At 40.1% G+C, this 19,699-nt stretch overlaps 1 protein-coding gene across 2 annotated transcripts; it reads right to left on the bottom strand.

The window, feature by feature from the left end:
• Positions 1 to 5,537: 5,537 nt before the first annotated feature.
• Positions 5,538 to 19,699, bottom strand: slc19a1 (solute carrier family 19 member 1). Of its 2 annotated transcripts, none has more exons than XM_085347861.1 (6): positions 19,656 to 19,699; positions 17,845 to 18,432; positions 13,310 to 14,090; positions 10,209 to 10,401; positions 9,450 to 9,591; positions 5,538 to 7,174 (listed from the first exon to the last, which is right to left on the bottom strand). In XM_085347861.1, exons 2-6 carry the CDS (start codon positions 18,127 to 18,129, stop codon positions 6,983 to 6,985), a joined length of 1,593 nt encoding a protein of 530 aa, XP_085203987.1. In that variant the 5' UTR covers positions 18,130 to 18,432; positions 19,656 to 19,699; the 3' UTR covers positions 5,538 to 6,982. The 2 variants fall into 2 exon arrangements, with proteins under 2 accessions (XP_085203987.1, XP_085203988.1); XM_085347862.1 differs by lacking the exon at positions 19,656 to 19,699 and adding an exon at positions 19,174 to 19,463.

The following is a 19,699-nucleotide window of genomic DNA, read 5'->3' as shown; positions in this document are numbered from 1 at the left end:
GTCTCATTCCAACCTACTGTGTGTGCAGAGGATGTTCTGTAGCTGTAGCGTTAGACTTTTGTCAGGCACAAGTAGCGAGCTGAAAGTCAGGTATGAGCTGCAGTGCTGCTGCCATCGGTCTTTAGCAATCTCCAGATACACTAAAGTTTCCACATTGCTTCATACAACAAGCACTAATATTTGTTTTTATTCCCTTGGATTTGTATTTATTGTGGTTCAGTGTCTGAGGACTCAAATAATGTAAATATATATGTGTTGTTTTTATGAACTATGTTTAATAAAACCTACAAAAATGCAGGTTGCAGTGTTTACATGTATGCATCACTCTGTACACTTCTGGCAGTTCTGATCATTTCCTCTATACCATGCAAGAAATGAATCTCTGAATCCAAAAGGTGATGTGGATCTGGGTTAGTTTATATGTTCTTCACAGCATTAACGTGATTGTGATTCAGGGAGCTTTTTGTCTTTGATGTTCATTTGTGAAATGCGCAGATGCCTCCATCTTCCAGTGGTTAGGAATGTCTCCGAAAATTGTTCTAAGCACAACCTGTTTATGCAAAACATTTATACATTTTGGTTTTTTTTACTAAACATTCCTACAGACAAAAAGAAGAAAACTGAGTTCAGTGAGTTGATTGTTTTGGGTCGACCCAGTTCTGGATGTTTGGGACATAATGGAACTAGTCACTTGTTCTTCTTGTGGCGGTAATCCCAGAACAAGATGGTGGACGGTCCCTGGGGTGGATATTTGTTCCTTAAGGCTCTGAATGTTGTAGGGTGTGCTAGTTGACGTATCTGTGCAACGTTGTGAGGAGCTCCGGGGCGGTGTCCCTTAACTTGCAGGCTGGATTGGCGTTTCCTGGTTTAAGAAGGGGGACCAGAGGGTATTCTAGAACTATAAGGGGATCGCACTCATCAGCGTCTTCAGGAAAGTCTGCCAGAGAGCAGAGCCCATCCGAATCTTAGACACAGGAGCAACAATGCTGTTTTCAACACTGGATCAGCTCTTTATCCCCGCAAGGATATTCCAGAGTGCATGGGAGTTTGCACAAGCAGTCTACTTGTTTTGTGGACTTTGAGAAGACAATAATCGGAAAAGGCCTATTCTGTACAGTTTGGTTGGGTTTTTTTGTACAGAACAGGCGTGTCCCGGTGGTGGATGGTTTCCACTTTGGTGGCCTTAGGATTTTATCTTTGCTTTTTGCAGTGTTTCTGTTGGCTTCATCGAGTGGTGGGCTCCTACTTGCACTGAAGCAGTGCACTGTTCGCCAATGTGAAGCGGCGGGAATGAAAGGACATCCAAGGCCAAGACCATGATTCTCAGCCGGAAAAGGTTGACGTACCCAGTCCGGGTCCAGGACAAGTCACTACCCCAGATGGTGTAGTTCAAGTATTTTGGGGTCTTTTTCACGAATATGGGGAGAGTGGAGCATGAGATTGACAAATGGATTGGGGCAGCATCAATGATGTGGAAACTGTACATTCCTTTCAAAGCATTCGTTTCAAACTCCTTGATGCTGCACGTCATCAACTCTGAAAAGCCACTTACTGCTGCTGTCATCTTTTACAGCATCTGAAGGGGTCTCACAATGTCCACAGTACTGTGCGGTGTTTTCTGTTAATCTCATCATTCTTTGATTTCAGCCACATTGGGATTCTTACTTTTTTTTCCTGTTTTTTCATGGTATCAAAAAGCTGTCATTGAAACAACAGGAGAAGCTTGTGGGGATAACGGCGCCTCTGCTCGTCAAAAGCATAAAAAGGCTCAAGGTGAGACGCTTTCAAACTAGTTAAGCTTCTGTCCACTGACAGCAGTAAATCTATCTGAGAGAAAATGTTAACAAGGACATACAGCATTCAGCCTATTTCCAGCTCTGTTTTTTTTGAAAACCTTTAAGAGTAGAAGTATTTTTGATTGTACAGTAAAAAAACAACATTTTTTATCATATAAATACTTTACCGCTGTTAAACTATTTATAAATAATGTACATGTTACAGAAAATTGCTGTTGTTCTGCAAGAGGAGACAATTATCATATCATATCAGCCAGGTGAGAACTGAGATGACCTGAAAGATTTCTAAAATTAGATTCAGAAAATCAGGAAGTGCAGACGTGGCGTGGAAGTTGAGCAGCAGTGGGATCCAAACAACACAAATGCACTTAAACAGTTTGTATCTGTGCAGAAACCTAAGCAAACAAGTCATGTGACCTTGGCTACTGTAAGAAGTTAAAGCTGTTTTCTGATTGTTTTTGATGCAAAGAACTGAACAGAAACCATAATCGGATATTGATCAAGAATCAGCTTTGGTCATCTTCTGCACTGCATCGTTGCAGTGAAGATAAACTCTTTCTTTTCCTTTTACTTTAAAACACTATAGATGTAGTTAGATGTAAAAACTTAACTTGCCCCAAAAAGCTTAAAAATTCAATTTAACTTTGTTTATACAGCACCAAATCACAACAACAGTCACCTTAAGTGGCGTTGTATTGTAAAGCAGACCCTACAATAACACATACATGAGATATAACAGGAGTCATAAAGGTTTTCAGGCTTGAAGCAGATCTCACATCTTCATGAGGTTCGTTCCAGGAGTTTCCAAAGAGGTAAAGATTTAAACAATAGTAGGAAACTCAGCAAAGTGCCATTTCCTGTGATTGACTGCATACCTGACACCAAATGACACATCAACCACGTTAAAGAGGAACGCTGGGGGATGATCTGTGATTCGAGGTGAGGAGGACCTTAAACTGACAGTGTGTGTGGAGGGGAAAGGAACGCCATTGTTTGGTTTGGGCCGCAGGGTCAAACAACAGTCAGTGCTTTGTACAGTTCGTGCATGTGTGTGTGCTACTAATAAAATTGAAGCCTGGATGAAGTTGCAGGTTTTCTATTTACATGTCTTATTATTTCTATTAATCCTTCTTTGACCGTGGATCTTATTTAGCTCATCTTCTGTGTTTCACTGAACTTTAATTCTGTTTGTAACAATGTTTTGTCTCATTCAAACCTACTGTGTGTGCGGAGGATGTACTGTAGCTGTACTGTCAGACTTTTGTCAGGCACAAACTAACTGGAAGTCAAGTATAAGCTGCAGTGTGTGAGGATGCAAATAATGTAAACATATGTGTCTTTATGAGCTATGTTTAATAAAAACCTTTTTTTTTTACCAGTTTTCACTTTAACAAAAACAGTCTGTACACAATACTGATTATTTCCTCTATACGATGCAATCACTGGATCCAAAAGGACACGTGGATGTAGATCACTTTGTATTTTCTTCATAGTAACAAGGTAATGATTCTATTTTTTTGTCTTTGATGATTATTTGTGAAACGTGCAAATGTCTCCATCTTCCACTGCTGCTCACGCAAAGCTATCCATAAGCTTTTGTTGTAATTGTACTTAAAGACACACAAACAGAGTAATCACTGAGTTTATTGGTAAAGGTAATAATTCAAAATTTGTGTTGCTAAAAAAAAACACATCACTTGAGGGCAGCAAATCAGTGCAGTCTGACCGATGACAGCGGTTTGCTAGTTTCTTTGTAGAATAACCAGGATGCCTTGTTAAAAATGCAAGAGAATAACGTACATGGTCTCATTAATACAGGAACATAATTCATCTTGTAGCTTCTGATTAAGCTTTTATTTAATGGAAAACAGCAGCCGGTTACATGTGGAAACCACTTCATTTAGTTATGAGGAATCATGATCCGGCCATCAATAAATAAACATAAATAAATCCACAAACTTTTTTGAGAGAAGATTTTCACCCAATGATTGAAGTCAGGGTGCCTTCGATCTCCATATTTTACTAATACAGCACATCTGAAGCACGGTGCTGTACAGTGTAAACTCTCCGTAGTGGCCATAGACACAATAAATGAACCAGATAAGAAAAGCACACGAAGACTATGAAAACTACTCACCCAATTAACCACAAATGTGTCACATAAGGCAACTATGTAAAAGAAATGTGAAAACTATGGCGCATGAATACATAGTTCCAAAAGAAGGATTTTTCTTTGCGAGCAGGCCAAGAAACATCACCCGAGGCTCCAGATTATGTTTTACTCCTTAAAGCAGATTTACCGAGACCATGATCTGTCCCCAGGTGTTTTTACAATATCAGTCTTTCCTTTAAACATCAACATGACTGTAGGAGCCATTCTTGGGTTAATACCTTATGTGGTCACTAGAGGTCACCTTTTTCTGTTTTGATTATGTAATGTAAAGGTATTTAAGGTAGACGCACGTAATCGGCGTCAGGTGTGTCATTGAGAAGGCAAACAGTTTGTGACCGTTGCGCTGTTATGCTAAGTCGATACGGAATAAAGACCAAAAAGGACAAGATACATACTGCTGGAGTTATTGGACTGTGAACTTAATTCATGCATACCAGTGACATCGCGTCACCCCCGTTAACGACCACCTCAGTGGCTTCAAGCGTAGGCTTAGCCTCTACAATGACAATGAATTTAGTATAAAGGTAACACAAAAAATGTGAATCTGGGCCTGTTTACTCATATTACAGTAACAATCCACTGTGTTATAATCACTTGAAAAAGGGGGATTCAGTGTGTACTTTTCAACATTATTTATTTCAGAATTTATTTTGTACTTTTAGAGAAGCAGAAACCAGGTGATGTGCAGATTCTCAGGCTAAACATTCATCACACGGGAGGATCATCACACCAGCTGTACAAACAGTCCAGTTAATAAGTGGCCTCCTGCTAAGAAATGTACAAAAAATAAATAAGAATCAAAGAGCTCTGTGTGATCACGCTGTGAGCAGCAACTGCAGCTGAGCAAACATCTGTATATCTGGTCATTTAACACAGTGTAACTAGAAGCAACTAAAACTGAACACTCGACTGTATTCATATCTGCAAATTTGGTTACAAGAATATCGGCTATTTAAATGCCTAAAATCAACAAAATATCAACTCATATCAGTACAGAGATTTTTTTGAGTTACATCTACATTTTATATTTTTGCTGCAGACGTACACAGGAGGATAGTGTCACAGAGATAATGCCCCGTTTGATAAATGCATCCCTCGGCTTTCCCATCAACTTTCCTGCCCACCGAGTGGCTCGGTCTCAACCGAATCTTAGCTCCAAAAAGTTATAAATTAGAGTCAGACTGATATATTGGCTATTGTATTTAATGATATCGGTATCAGCATTTACAATGTCAGATGAATGAACGTTTTTAAAGTAGAAAGAGGAGAAATGCCTTTCAATCATAGTCAGTGTTGACGTTGTAAAGTTTGTCCAGCAGAGGAAATGCTGCATCTTGCTTGTTGGCAACAGCTTTGAAAGCCCAAACTTACCCCCAGCTGATCCGAGCAAGCGATTGTTGTGACAATAAAACAAGAGGTTTTAAAAAAACACTAAACACTAAAGACACTAAAGCTCTATCACATGGTGTCAAATTGTAAATGTGGTTTACTGCACTCAAAAAAAGACAGAGGCAGCATGTTTTTATCCACTCAGTAATTTATTTGTGAATAAAAAACAAACATCTCATTTCCTTGTTACAGCACTCAGACATGTTCATAGTCATTTTTCAGCAATGATGTCAATCACAAAATTCTGCCTTCAAACACTAAAACGACACAATGGCAGTGCAGATACTCCTGATTTTACAACACAAGTGAAAATGCACTTAACACTGAACTGAAGCTAGAGAACAAATCTATACAGTAAATGTATCATCCCACTGAATACTCAATGCAGTAAACACAAACTACCATTGCATCTGCTGTAAGAAATAACTCAATCTTCTGTTTAAGTGATCAAGCAAAGTCATTTTAAAACCTACTTAACATTTCCGCTGCACTTCCTGTTGCCTCTAGTGTTCTCCGGAGCAGGGGCTCTGAAATTCTCTGGGGTCAGTGGCCATTTAGAGGGGAGAGCCTTTCAAAGGAATCCCCTCATTAAGTTTCCTATTAATGTTTAAATCTTCTGATATGTAACACGCTCTTCTATTGAGCCAAAGTTACTAAGTGTGGAAGTAAAAAGCTTGACATGTTGCTTTTCCAAAGAATCACAGACCCAGCTTTGAGAGCCACTGCTCTACAGCACTGACCCAGCATGTTTAAATGTTAAACACAAGCAAAGAAAGAAAAACAGCCATTCATTGACCAAAAATAAATAAAATCAGGTTTTACAAATTTTACTTGGTTTGTTGTTTACTGAACTTATCGACAAACTCACGAGCAGCTCCAGTTGACTGAGGTACTGAAATTGAGAACAGGTTTTAATTTTCTGTAAAGATGTGTATAAATGTTAATTAGTCCTAAAAAAAGAAAAAAGAAATGATTGTATCAAATGAAGATTATTGCAATCGTCTGTGGTGCTGCTCCTGCAATACAAACAGACACCAGACGACATTGCATTGAGCAGAGTACACTGCACAAAATCTGCAGTGTGCTGCTTGAAATGATCGGCAGTGAAGATCTTACCGATCCCATAACACTGATGTCAGACTGTGATAATCATCATCAATAACTAAGGTGCATTCATACTCACATGTTCTTTAAAAATGCCACTAACACAGTAATTGTAACAAAGTACAATAGGAGTGTTTTGTTAAAAACAAGTGTGGTCGTGTCTCGTGAGCCTTGACTATAGAAAAGAATCACTCCAGCATGTCACAAGGTTGTTTCGTGTTTTCTAAGAAATCTTGGTTGTGATATTAAAGGTCCCAGGCTGCTTTAGCAATGTCCAAAAACACCAAAGTGACTTTTTTAAAAGCAAATTACTCTAGAAAATCTCTCCTCAGACACAAGCTGCTGCACTCTTGGAGTCGCTGCACATGAGGCACTTCTGATTAAGGCTCAGAGGCATCACTGAACCCACCTGAGTGTATGAAGGGGCTAAAACACTGATCTCAGTGACTCTCACGAGCTTATTAGTAAAACTGGTCTAACAATGTTATGGAACTACACGTTTCTCCTCTTGTGTTTAGGGTTAGGCACTTTTGCCATTAGACAAAGTTTCTAGCTCCTTGTTTGTCACCACAGGGCTGAGCTCCGTGGGCGTGGGCTGGTCCCTGGTTACTCCTCCCCTCCGCTCGTTTCGGTAGTGACGGCAGATGACCACAGCAGCGCAGGCAAAGTAGACGACAGTAAGAAGAGTGAAGTAAAAGAAGTACACCAGAAACTGTAAGAGAGATGTGCAATGGATGAGGCTTTTTATCCTGCACCTCATGAGATCCCAGCCCAAACAAAATTTTAATCCAATTTCCACTAAACTGGCAAAAAAACAACAACACTATTCTCATTTGAATACGATAATGAAGTAAAGAACCTGTTAAATGGCAAAATAATGGTTTGGAAATATGGCCACTGACAGCTGTCAGGAGGGAGCAGAAACGAGTCTCCTAACAAGTTTCCCCAAAAGCAAGGAAGTCTTTGCTTGGTTGATTACACTGTGGGTTGAGCAGCAGAGTTGAGCATGTGGGTTACACCCATGGATGTGTATGGTTCTTCCACATACAACTGAGGGAGCTGTCCAGATGTTTTAACGTACAACACAGCTGTCAAACTCTGGCCCGCAGCCTAATTGCATTTGGCCCGTGAAGCCATACAAAACTATTAGAGCTGGCCTGCTGCGATTACACAGGTCATGTACTGCTAATACTACAATTCCCAGAATGCTCTGTTGGTGTTTTGGTGCATCAGTCACAACAGGACTTATTAGCTCCCTCTCCTCTGTTGACAATAGTCATAGCAACCATGCAAATACTGCCATGCTACCGATCCCAAAATGGCTAAAAGAATAAAAACAGGAGCAGGTGGGAGAATATGATGAAAATATGATGAATGATAACATTTAATTCAGAAGGCTGCAAATACAGTTTTTATTTAAGAAATGAATTCCACTGATGTGTTATTTAATTGGAACTTTGATTTTGCATGTGTGCAATATTAAGTTATATATACATTTATATAAGTTAAATATATTGTTTAGTATTAAGCTTTGCTTGTTCCATACTGTTTGAGTCCATAAGAAAAGATTCCTTGTTATATTTGGAGGAAGATTTTTTCAATGAATATTAACGTTAGCCCGCGACTTTGATCCAGTTTTGAATTTTGGCCCACTGTGTATTTGAGTTTGACAGCCCTGATGCACAACATAAAACTACACCAATAGACCACATTAGGGATACAGTTGTGGTAAGAAGTTTACAAAAACTCATCATGAGCATGAATGTCATGATAATTTTGAGCTTTTCATTGAACCTTTTCCAGGGTGGAGTGATTGTGCAGCATACATCTTCAGAAAACACGTTTGAATTTATGTTAGACTTTCTCTAACCCACAGAGGGTCGAAATTATACATACGGACTCAGATATAGACATACCCTCACTTGAATATTTTAATAAAGTGTTGAAGTTTCTACAATGTCTTAATTTCACATGGCTACCTACCAACTTCTCATTAATGATCATGATTTACTATAACTGGGAGTTTATCTATGCAGCATAAGCAGCATTTGTTTGACAATGAACTCAGTAAACAACTTGGGAGAATTGTCAAGTTACACAATTTGGGGAGGTCTCTTGGAGTCATTTCTAAACAACTGCAGATTCCAACTGCATGTAACCACGAATTATTCTAATTTTTCACCACTTTGCAAAGGTCTTTGACCACAATGGCAAGAGGTATGTTTGGAGGAGTAAAGGCGAGGCTTCAAAACCTAAGAGCAGTGTATGAGCTGTCAAGCATGGTAGTGGTAGCATTATGCTCTGGGGCTGTTTTGCTGTCGGTGGCACTGGAACATTGCACAAATTGGATGGAATAATGAAGGACTACTTCCAAACTCTTCAACTTCACCTCAGATCAACAGCTAGGTGGTTGAAACTTGGTCAGTGTTGGGTGTTCTACCAGAACAATGATCCCAAACACATTAAAACTGGTTTTGGAATGGATAAAGCAGCCTAACATTAAGCTCCTGGAATGACGATCCCAAAGCCCCGACCTCGACCTTACTGAAAAGAAATCTGTGGACTATACTTAAAAGCTGCGCCCATTCCAGGAAACCAACTAGTTTAACTGAACTATATCAAGTCTGCCAAGAAGAGCGATCAGCTTACTGAAAGCTACCTCTGGTCAAGGTGCAACTTACTGAGAGACATTTAAAACTTAATCTAATATTATTGGGGGTGTATGTATATTTCTGAAATCTGTACGTACACTTTTCATCCTTTGTGGATTAGAAAAAATTTAAAATAAATTCCAACGTGTGCACCCAATTCTTGTTTTTTTCAAGTCATTAAGTTAAAAAAAATATTAATAGACCAAAATTATCAGGACTTTACATACATTCACCATTAGCACGAAACTTCTGACAACTGTAACTCCAGTTATACTACTGCATGTGGACTCTCAAATCCAACTGGTGTGAAACATCCCTGCTGTTTGACTGTTTTACCTGAGAGTGCACGTCCAAGGCCAGGCCCCTCTTATCAGTAAAGATCAGGCTGATAATGGTCTTCAGCACTGTCCCAAAGAAGGTGTTGATACCAAACACAAGAGCGCAGAGCTCCTTGGTGAGTGACGATGCAATCTGGAAACTGGCAAGACAATAACATCCAGCATGAGCAACTGTCTTGTATAAATGTATGATACGCTGTATGTTCTTACTCGCTGTAGATGTATTTAGGTTATTTGAAATTACATGAAGTTAAAGCAATAAAATACTAGTGTAGACAGACACAACGTACTGAGGCTTATCAGATCGAACGCTGTGTTATCTCATTAACGTTTTCATTACGAGTTTAGCTGAGGGCTACATTTATTTTCTTCATTATTATGCTGTTATCACTTGGTATAAATCATCAACAAAAAATGTACACCAGAGGACCTATTCTGTACGATCAACAGCACAAAACATGTCAGCTTATGTCATTATAATAGATCGTTATCCTTCATTCTGCTTGAGCAAAGACTGAAAAAAAGAAGAAGAAAAAAGTCGTTTCAGAGTGAAGTTTCTCGTGGCAGTTGATATTGGCAGCTGTGGTTTAGCTTCTGATCCTTTTCCCCCCCAAATATTTCTGGCCTAAATCTTCCAATAATAAGCACCACAGTTTTGGCCACATTCCTATAGCACTTAACTTTAATCCAGCATAGTTACAACTAAGATCATCGTAAGCAGATGCATCTTAAATAATACATTGTTTTTGGCACTTACGTGGCAATAGGCACCAGAAACTGGTAGAAGCTTCGGAAGAGTACATAACAAACATAGCAGACCCAGATGTCGTCTGTGGTTCTCATAAGAAGCAGCAGACCGGCCTGCACCGCTGTGATGATACCAATGACCAGCTCTGACCAGATGTTCCACCGAATTTTGACAAAGCCTGCTGTAAAGGACGCTATAGCACCTACAGAAAAATAAACAGGTTATAGTCTTTAAACTGATTAAGTTAAAGCACAGAGCAAGTAATCTGTAGAGAGGGACTGAGTAAGCAGTCGGCTAAGCACTACTGTCACCAATAAAATGAAAGTTATTCATATTGGACATAAGTTAGTCTGTTCTTGTCATAAAAATATCAGCAGCAGCACAGAAGTCTCCTAATCACTGTTCAATTATCAGACTTTTGTCATCAAACCTCATTACTTACACATGACATCCAGATTATCGAAGCTGCTACCTTTAATCTTTACAACTGTTTAAAGTGCAATTATTGCCGTCTAAAGCTGACGTGATCCCTTACAGAGTAGGGCTGGCCAATCAATTATTAAGCTTCTCCCAAACAGCTGAGCGCACCCTTTACTGCAGTTGCTCTTCTGTTTATGTTAACACACACGTCAGTTTCAGGACTACACTTTTAGAAAACCATTTTGAGCCTATACCTTTTTTACAAACATTATTTAAAAGATCATTTCAAAAAGCTAATCATCAGAATCATAGGTAGAAATCCAACAGTTCATTTCATCTGATTTTGCCCAAAAAAAAGATTCAAAAGAAAGCAGACTTGAATCTGTGTTTCCCTGTAATAATAATAATAATACTCAATACTGTCAAGTATTTTCAACCAACAATATGACCCAATCAAAAGCACTGATAGATGATATCCTAAGTCAAATGCTCATTGTCACCCTTCTAATTTCCAAGAACTACAGATCCTCTAATGGTCTTAAAACTTGAGGTTTGTCCCCACAGACTCCCATATTTAAAAGCCCAACTTTAGAGCATGCTTTCAAGTGGTTACAGCTCAATTCAACTGTATTTATTATATTAGCACCAAATCCCAACAACAGTCACCTCAGGGCACTTTATATCAGCGATCCCCAACCTTTTTCGCGCCACGGACCGGTTCATGCCCGACAATATTTTCACGGACCGGCCTTTAAGGTGTTGCGGATGAAAAACTCCCTTTTAACAGGAGAAAAACCTTCCAACAGAACATGGCTCTGGGGGAGGACTGATGCATCACCCCAGAAATGTAATTCTAGGACAGGGCAATACGGCCAAAAATATTTATCACGATATATATTTTAAAATTTGGGATAACGATATAACTGATGCGAGACAAAATACTCCACAACATTATTAGTGCAAAAAACCCATCAATTTATTTTCACTTAAACAAGCAGCTGTTTTTTATGTGCATTAACCTCCTCGGACCTGGCGTCCACATATGTGGACATCACATTTTTGGTTGTCTTATATAGTCCAAAAAATACGGTAGTAAGGACGGCCCGCTTGCATATTCTACAAAAAAAAGTGCTTTGGTGTCTATCTGACGGACAAAAACGAAACCAGTTGCACATCACTGAAGTAGCACGTTTTTAAAAAACAATTCTGGTTCATCGGTTTCATTCAATGATCCGCTTTTGCCCTTCTCGTTCTCTGTCGCCGCCATGCTTTTTCTGCCATGTGCGTATGAAAATAAAGGCATTGCGCATGCACGTTTTACCCAGATTCTATTGCGATATTTCATTTTCTTATCATTGCCTGACATTATGACGTGAACGGTATAATGTGCCCCAGCCCTAGTAATGACTGGGGGGGCTACATGATGCTGCTTCACTTCAGCAGCATCATGTAATGTTCATATGTTGATTAACGGTTTTCTTTCGTTTTTGATCTAGTGCAGAATATTTTCATAAAATCCCAGGCCAGGAAAACCACCTTCATGTTTTTCTGTTTTATCCTCAATTACTTTGACACAAAGGCATCAGCTGTGATGCTCACACCTTTGATAAAGTCTCGCAAGTGTCAGCTTGCTTTTTACAGATGTAAAAATATGGAAATGTACTGATACGTGATCAGAATTAGAATATTTCTGACTGAGGCAAAATTTCCACGATTCAAATCGAATCGTGGATCAAATCGATTCGGGACCTTGTGAATCGGAATCGAATTGATTCTAGAAATCAGTGACGATACCCAGCCCTAGTAACGGCACAGTCACATTGATTGGCCCATTCAGTACCATTGTTTCCTTTTGAGTATTCCCTGATGCTACTGCTGCCTCCATTTGGGATCGACTCAAAGACAGAAACTTCACCAACTACAGCAACCCAAGAACCCCACACATCAGTATGCTGGTAACAACACTGGCCACTTGCACAGAGAACATAACAGACTCAATACACAAGTGTAATTAAGTTTGAGGATGTGACCATCTTTCTAACAAAGCTAGTGAGCTACTCCCCAGCTAGACCCTCTGATTACAAAAAACACTAGATGTGGTGAGCAAAAACACCAGCCTGGGTGTCATTACATTGGCTATGTCAATCTTTTATATCTAGCCTGGACCCAAACCATCCTTTTTCAGCTATCTGAAAGTGAATTTGCTTTGAATAAAAGCCTAAAACTCCAAAAGCTACTTTTGTATATGTGTGGACAAGTCCTTACTTTAGTCTTAAATAACAACACATATCATCATTCTTCAGCTCTTCCTGACCCTCTCAAATTGGTTCCTGGAAAAAAGACACCCAATTATCTCCTATCACACTTTTGCTTCGATCCGAGTCTCTCATGAAGATGGGGGTCTATCAGAGTCATTAGCATAGATTTTTCTTCCTAAAAAATAAAAGTCCTGCAGATTGTGTCCTACATTAAGTAGTTGTTTGATGCTATCACTGCAAAGCTAAATACATCCTGCCAGCCTTTAAATTAGACAATGGCTGAGATTTAGTTTATACTTTGCACGAGTTGTTACATTTTTTGTATCTAAATGTAGCAAGCTGCAGCAACACCAAGCTGGATACAAAACAAATTAAATTTCAATAACACTATTTGTGTAAAGCTATTTTTTAAAATGTCTGGAAATGTCTCACTGAGCAATGTAGAAGCTGCTTCCACTCCCCCATTGTAAACGTTCTTGTTCTCAGTGGCAGGGTAGACTTTGTTCCACAGGATGTGGACGTAGAAGAGCACCAGGTAATACCCTGTGGAGTTGAACACCCACCACAGGGACCAGAGCCTCAGGTTTGGCCTCTTCAGCACATTTCTAACCTCCAGAAGCATCTGCATAAACACAGAATCCTTCCAGGTTGACGCAGGACATGGGGGGGCAGCAAAGGATGGCCCTCCATCTTTTGGGTTCATTTTGCCCAGTTCAGATTTGGTGGCTACTTCTACCAGTTCCTTTTCCTCCTGATTCGTCCGGTTGAAAAACAAGGAGCGTTTAGGCCAGGGCAGGCACAGTGAGAGCAGCAAACCAAAGCTGACAAACCCCAGAGAGATACTGTTGAGGGTGTAGAAGGTGATGTTTCCCAAGGACATGCACAGCTGGCCCAGGATAGAGCTGGTGAAAACCCCCAAGAGGACTGAGGAGCGCGAGTAGCCTGCCACGCGCTGGTAGAGGACCGGGTTGACCAGGGAGAAGATGTAGGAGGAGTAGGCGACACGGCAGGCCATGGTGATGCCGTAGAAGAACTCCATGAACTGCATCTGAAGCAGCGTACCGCCAAGCAGCAGGATGATCCAGATGACCACCTGACTGACACCCTGAATGATCAGGACCGGCTTATAACGCAGAAGATCCGTTAGCAGGAAGGCTGGTACCAGCACAGCCATGTAGGAATACGTCAGCACTGGAGTGATCTCATTGGTCACCTGGAAATAAATCAATCAAATAAGGCGTGGGGAAAAAAAAAAAAAAGCAAAATCAAGCTAGAGTCTTACACGAACCTTTCTGACAGTGCACTTTCTACCCTAAATAGTGCCAACTTTTCTTCAAATATACAGTTTATTTACTTTTAAAAGAAGGTTTAAAGAAAGTTCAACGAAGCTGTAAATATAAACCAACATTGCTGGCATTCTTCTTCACATCTGTAAGGATACAACTAAGATACAATTAAAATATGACAAAGATCACGAATGCAAATGCAAATATTACTTGTTTTGGCCAACCAATAATTCAAAATCCCCTGACCATCCTCATCAAGCAAATGTTCTGCATTTTTGCCGGAGTAGTTGCTGAAGAGCTTTGATGCAAAACACAATTCTGCATCACTTTAGTATTTTGCAAATACCAGCCTCTATCTTAACTATACACACTGTTGGTCACAGTAACAGTCGTAACAGTGTACAAGATAAAGGGGAGGGTTTTTTTACTGATGAATAACAGCTGTGGCTTCAGTGGGGTGAAAAAGAGAAATTTCACATGACTTTGTGCAGTCATGTGAAAAAAATAAAGAAACCCTTTGTGTTTCTTCATCAATCAAGCAGTGGCTTACCAAAGTTGTACTAAAACATTTAACAGATTTCTGCACGCCAAAAATCGGTTCGAGGTCAGTAAGCACAACCAGGATTCATACATAAGGCACACTCTCGATTTTTGGGAAAATTAAAGGATTTTAAGTGTGCCTTATAGTGTGGAAAACACGTTATAGAGAAGAAAAGAATATATCGCGATATATATCGTTACCGCACGTGCTTCAAATTATATCGCGATATGGATTTTAGGCCATATCGCCCAGCCCTAGATTCACCCCAATCACCTTCTGTTTAACTGACTTCTATCACAGCTGACTTCATGACAGTGGAACTGGTTAAAGCATCGACATCTGTCTGGCACTGATGTTTGTTTCACAAATGCCAGCTTCACTGGGACTGATGACAGATAAACTGCTTGTTCCCTGGAATCCCAAAAACAGGAAAATCGATGGACTAAAGCTCTTAAATAACCTCACAGGTAAACAGATATTTCTACACGGAGTTCAGCTCTGCTGTAAACCTGCTATTCTGGTCTTTGGAAGTGTTTTTCCACATGCTGTCGACACATTGGCAGCTCACCTCGTGCTTATGGCCAGGCCAATAGGAAAACAAGAATAGTGATCACTTTCCAGTGATCCCACTCTACAAACAAGTCTAACTCCACATATGCACTGACCCACTCTGAAGGAATGTGAACTTTGACCACAGTAAGATGGATCAGCAAACTCCCCACATGGAACTCATTAATTCTATTGTGCAATACTAGAGCTGGGCGATAGAACGATAACGATATCTATCGCGATATAACTTTTACTCGATAGAGAAATTAAGCTATCGCGATAGACCTCGCCGCTCTTGTCCTCTTAAAAAAAAAAATAAAAAAAAAAAAAAAAGGTCGGCCGATCCAAATTAAGTAGCGCAGAGCCGAACCAATCACAGCCGCAGCTTCACGTCGCGTGACTTGTTACGTACAGCACAAGTGCCAAGCCGCACGTGTGTTTGTTTGGGAAGCAGCCAGCGGGTAATGGAGGAAATGAGTGTGCCGACTAGAAAAATCAACCGAGCGTGACCGAAGAGAAAACAGATGATGGTTCCAACGCCGGAGAGATTGTCGAACGGAAGAGCCATAGAAGTTCCGTAGTGTGAAGGTATTTCGGCTATTTCAAGTCTGACAAAAAACAGAGTAGCGTGCACTGTAAATTGTGCCGAAAGCAAGTCTGGAAATACAATGAACTGGTGCATGCGTCACACTGTGCGCCACGTTATTGTTTCGGTGAAATGAATTTCTACAATACTGTTAATTCTACTCTCTGCAGTGTTTAAATGCTTACATATACACACAGTTACTGTCCCTCCACACATACGACTCGGTTCTGCTTCTATGCCCCAGCTTTGTTTACTTTTTCCCACCGAGGCTTCTAGACTTCTGATTGGCCAATATTTCTGCACGGTTAGGAATCTAGCGCCACCTGCTGCTTTGGCATGTTCATAGCACCGTTTTCCTTCATTTCTGCCTTTACGTGTGAACGGGATTATTTTTTTAAAACGAAAACGGAAAATCTCCGTTTTCAAAAATACCCGTGTACGTGTGGACATAGCCTCAGTCTCTGACTGGAAGCGCTAATTCGTCATTCGGCTTTTGTCAGACTAAAGTAACTGTTAAAACTGTTTGAAAAGCTCAGCTATACAACAAGGAGAGATTGAGAATTTCCTTTTAGTTCTCAGTTTATTTGATATTGACAAAAGTTAGTCAGTTTTGTCTGTTCTTCTGTAAAACAAACTAAGATTTATTTTTAGAATTAATATTTTGTTTCTAAGTGGAATTGACAATTTAGTCTGTTTCGTTTGTTCTATTTTGAAACTTAAACGCTTTAGCGGCTGTCTTTTGTGTAGTTTGCAATATTTGCCTTTATTTATCTGAAAAAGTCTCATGTTCCTTAAGTACATCTACCCTGTTGAACTTATTATGGGAAATAAATATTTAAATAAAAACAAGCTGCTGATTATTTCACATTTTACTTGTGAGCAACAGCACATTTAAATCTTACAAATATAGTTATTTGGCTTATATCGTGATAGATATCGTTATCGCCTGAAATGAAAAAAACATATCGTGATATGAAAAAATCTCATATCGCCCAGCTCTATGCAATACATGCTTAACTGCAGAGCTTGTTAGAGTCTCAGAGGTTAACTTTTTGGACTGCTCATGACTTTCAACTCTGCAAAACTCCTGTAAGCAGGACTGTAACTGGAAGGTCTTGTCTCTCGTAATGTTGATGGGCAATATGGCCAAAAATATTTATCACAATATACATTTGAAAATTTGCAATAACGATATAACTGACGATATAATTGACGTGAGGCAAAATACTTTACAACTCCACAACTTTATTAGTGCAAAAAACCCCATCAATGTATTTTCACTTAAACAAGCAGCTGTTTTTTATCTGCATTAAAGTTATATAAACATGTAACAGTGCAAATGCAAATTCCTTGCTGACAGTTTAACCAAAAGGCATTTCCAGTGGAAACTGGCCGACATATCCTCAGCATAACCATGTATAATATACACAAAACTTAAAAAGAGGTTATACACACACAATACGGTAATATTATGTTGAAGCACAGTACGTATTATTGCACGAGGCTCCTGACTACGATAGCTGTAATGCTCCGACAATCCATCAAGCCAAGCGGCTTCTTAGCTTAGCAAAGTCGTACTAAAACATTGTTAACAGATTTTCAAGCGCCGTGCACATAAAATCGGTTCGGTAATAACGACGGCCCGCTAGCATGCTCTACCAAATAATGTGCTTTGTTGTGTATCTGACAGACGAAAGCTAAACCAGTTCCACACCACTGAAGCTGCAGCATTTTTACAAACCAGTTCTGGTTCATCTGTTTCATCCGCTTTCGCCCTTCTCATTCTCTGTTGTCGCCGTGCTTTTTCCGCTATGCGCGTGTGAAAACAAAGGCACTGCAAATGCGTGTTTTACCCATATTTTATCGCAATATTTCATTTTCTTATCATTGCCTAACATTATACCAGTATTACCGTGAACGATAGGATATGGCCCAGCCCTAATGGGAAGGTTACCAGTCAACACAAACTTTCATCAAATTACGCAGAGAAATGTGCATCACTCACCTGCTCTCTGGTGAAGTTCTTCTCAGGGCTCAGCAGATATGGCGTGATGAAGGGCTCCCCGGGTTTTATGGATGACATAAACCCGTAGAAACACAAGAAAATCACAGACCACTTCCACTTTCTGGGATCTCTGGCTTCATCCTCTCCAGAGGGAGACTCTGCGGCAGTGGCGGCCATCGCTACATCCCCGTCTTCCTGCCGCTCGGCGTCTTCAGATGCTTTCTGATCCATCTCTTTCTCCCCATCTGATCTGTCCCCACTTCCTGCTGTGTCCTCTGCTACCATTGCACAGGCGTGTAACTTTTTCTTCCCCCCCTCACGCTATCAAATCAGCATGCGAGGATTCTTTTCGATAAGAAAAGCTGCCGACTTTCCACCTGGAATTTATGAAGAAAACAAACTCAAGTCCTCTGCCTCTCTGTGTCAGAGAGGGCTGAACTGGAGAGAACGAACCATCCGACGAGCTGGTTAAAAAGCTACATGCTGCTGCTGGCGAGTAAGAGAAAATGTTGACCTTTGCTCCATTCCTCTCTCTGACATTGTCAGACAGAAAGCTTTCCAGCCGCTCAGTCCAATGTCATTGTTCACCTGAAAAACAAAATCAATCATGTGAGCTGCGCAGTCTGTTCTGACACAGCAGGTCTTAGCTTTAACTCTCACTATTAATCTGTGCGACAAACAAGATTTTCATGCAAAGCGCTGCCACCCCTGATTTGACAGTTTTCTTCACGTGTTGCAGTAAACCAAATGTTTCTGTGCGTTTCCATGAATATTGGAAGATATTGAAAAACACTTCCTAGAACTGCAATCCACCTGACCTGTGTGTCTCCATACTTATCAATAACTCTTATCAATGCTGGTCTGCTGCGCCTTCCAAAACAGTGACGGCAGTGCAACTTTTGCACGCCTGAGGGGCATGAAAGCCTTTTTTTAAAAAACAAAAAAGAAAACAAGCAGTTCTTCCACGATGTTTAAATCCAAGTTATAATTAATTTTTGTATTTTCTACTTAAGTTTTTCATTCATGTGCTTTGCGATAACCATACACTGTGTTTACGAGGCATCTTACCACAAAAACAATCTACTATAGTTCTTAGTCTGTGTCAGTGTCACATCTGAGTAGGCAAGCAGAAACTATAGCTTCTATCAGGTACAATCAGTAGGCAAAACTGTAAAATTAATGAAAATACAGGTGGAATTGAAATTACGTTTCACACTGTCCCATGCGTAGACATTGACAACAATAAAGTGCAGATGCACAACAAAAACAGCCCTAACATATGCTAATGTTGCTAAACTTTGGGCAAAATTTACCAAACAATTTTCTTACCTCTTATTTATTTATTTTAGCGTGATACATCAGCACAACTCCAGGAGTGATCTGGCTTTCTCCTGACTGAACTTCAGCCTCATTTCCAAATTTTAGGGAACAACAAGTTACACAACTACTTCACAGGGAAGCAAAGTGTGTTAGCATGTCAGTGTTTCACATTAGCTCGACTTATTCCTACGTTAGCTGCCAAACCTGGCTGTATTTAGGAGATTTGTTTGTGCTGCTGGAACAACGACCGAGACGTGCCGACTTCAGTTTGTAGCTCAATCACCCCGAACTGAGGCTGCTAGCCAACTGGCTAATAGCACATGGACATAAAAACAGTGCCGTCGTGACGCCTTCACTGCCACTAATAAATGACAGTGTTTGAAGCTATTAGCTGACCTATCTGGTGTCACACCATCAGACAGACTTTGCATTAATGAAGCGGAGTTTACATATCTCTAATCCTGGTAAATACGAAGAGGAACAAGGCATACCTTGTGCGTTCCTTTTGAGATGCAGCGCCTTCTTTCTTTCGCTC

Source organism: Diplotaxodon limnothrissa, linkage group LG23 (assembly GCF_057381915.1).
Source record: "Diplotaxodon limnothrissa isolate DT_005_m linkage group LG23, D_limnothrissa_male_GT1.1, whole genome shotgun sequence".
Lineage (NCBI taxonomy): Eukaryota > Metazoa > Chordata > Actinopteri > Cichliformes > Cichlidae > Diplotaxodon > Diplotaxodon limnothrissa.
The sequence above is the reverse complement of the archived record's forward strand: the minus strand, read 5'-3'. Positions and strand labels throughout refer to the sequence as shown.

Excerpts from the sequence above, each read along its gene's own strand:
- slc19a1 (XM_085347861.1), bottom strand. The coding sequence starts at position 18,129 with ATGGTAGCAGAGGACACAGCAGGAAGTGGGGACAGATCAGATGGGGAG. Across the intron at positions 14,091-17,844 it reads AGAACTTCACCAGAGAGCAG|GTGACCAATGAGATCACTCC; the intron begins GTGAGTGATGCA and ends ATTTATTTCCAG. Across the intron at positions 9,592-10,208 it reads TTTCTGGTGCCTATTGCCAC|TTTCCAGATTGCATCGTCAC; the intron begins GTAAGTGCCAAA and ends TTGTCTTGCCAG.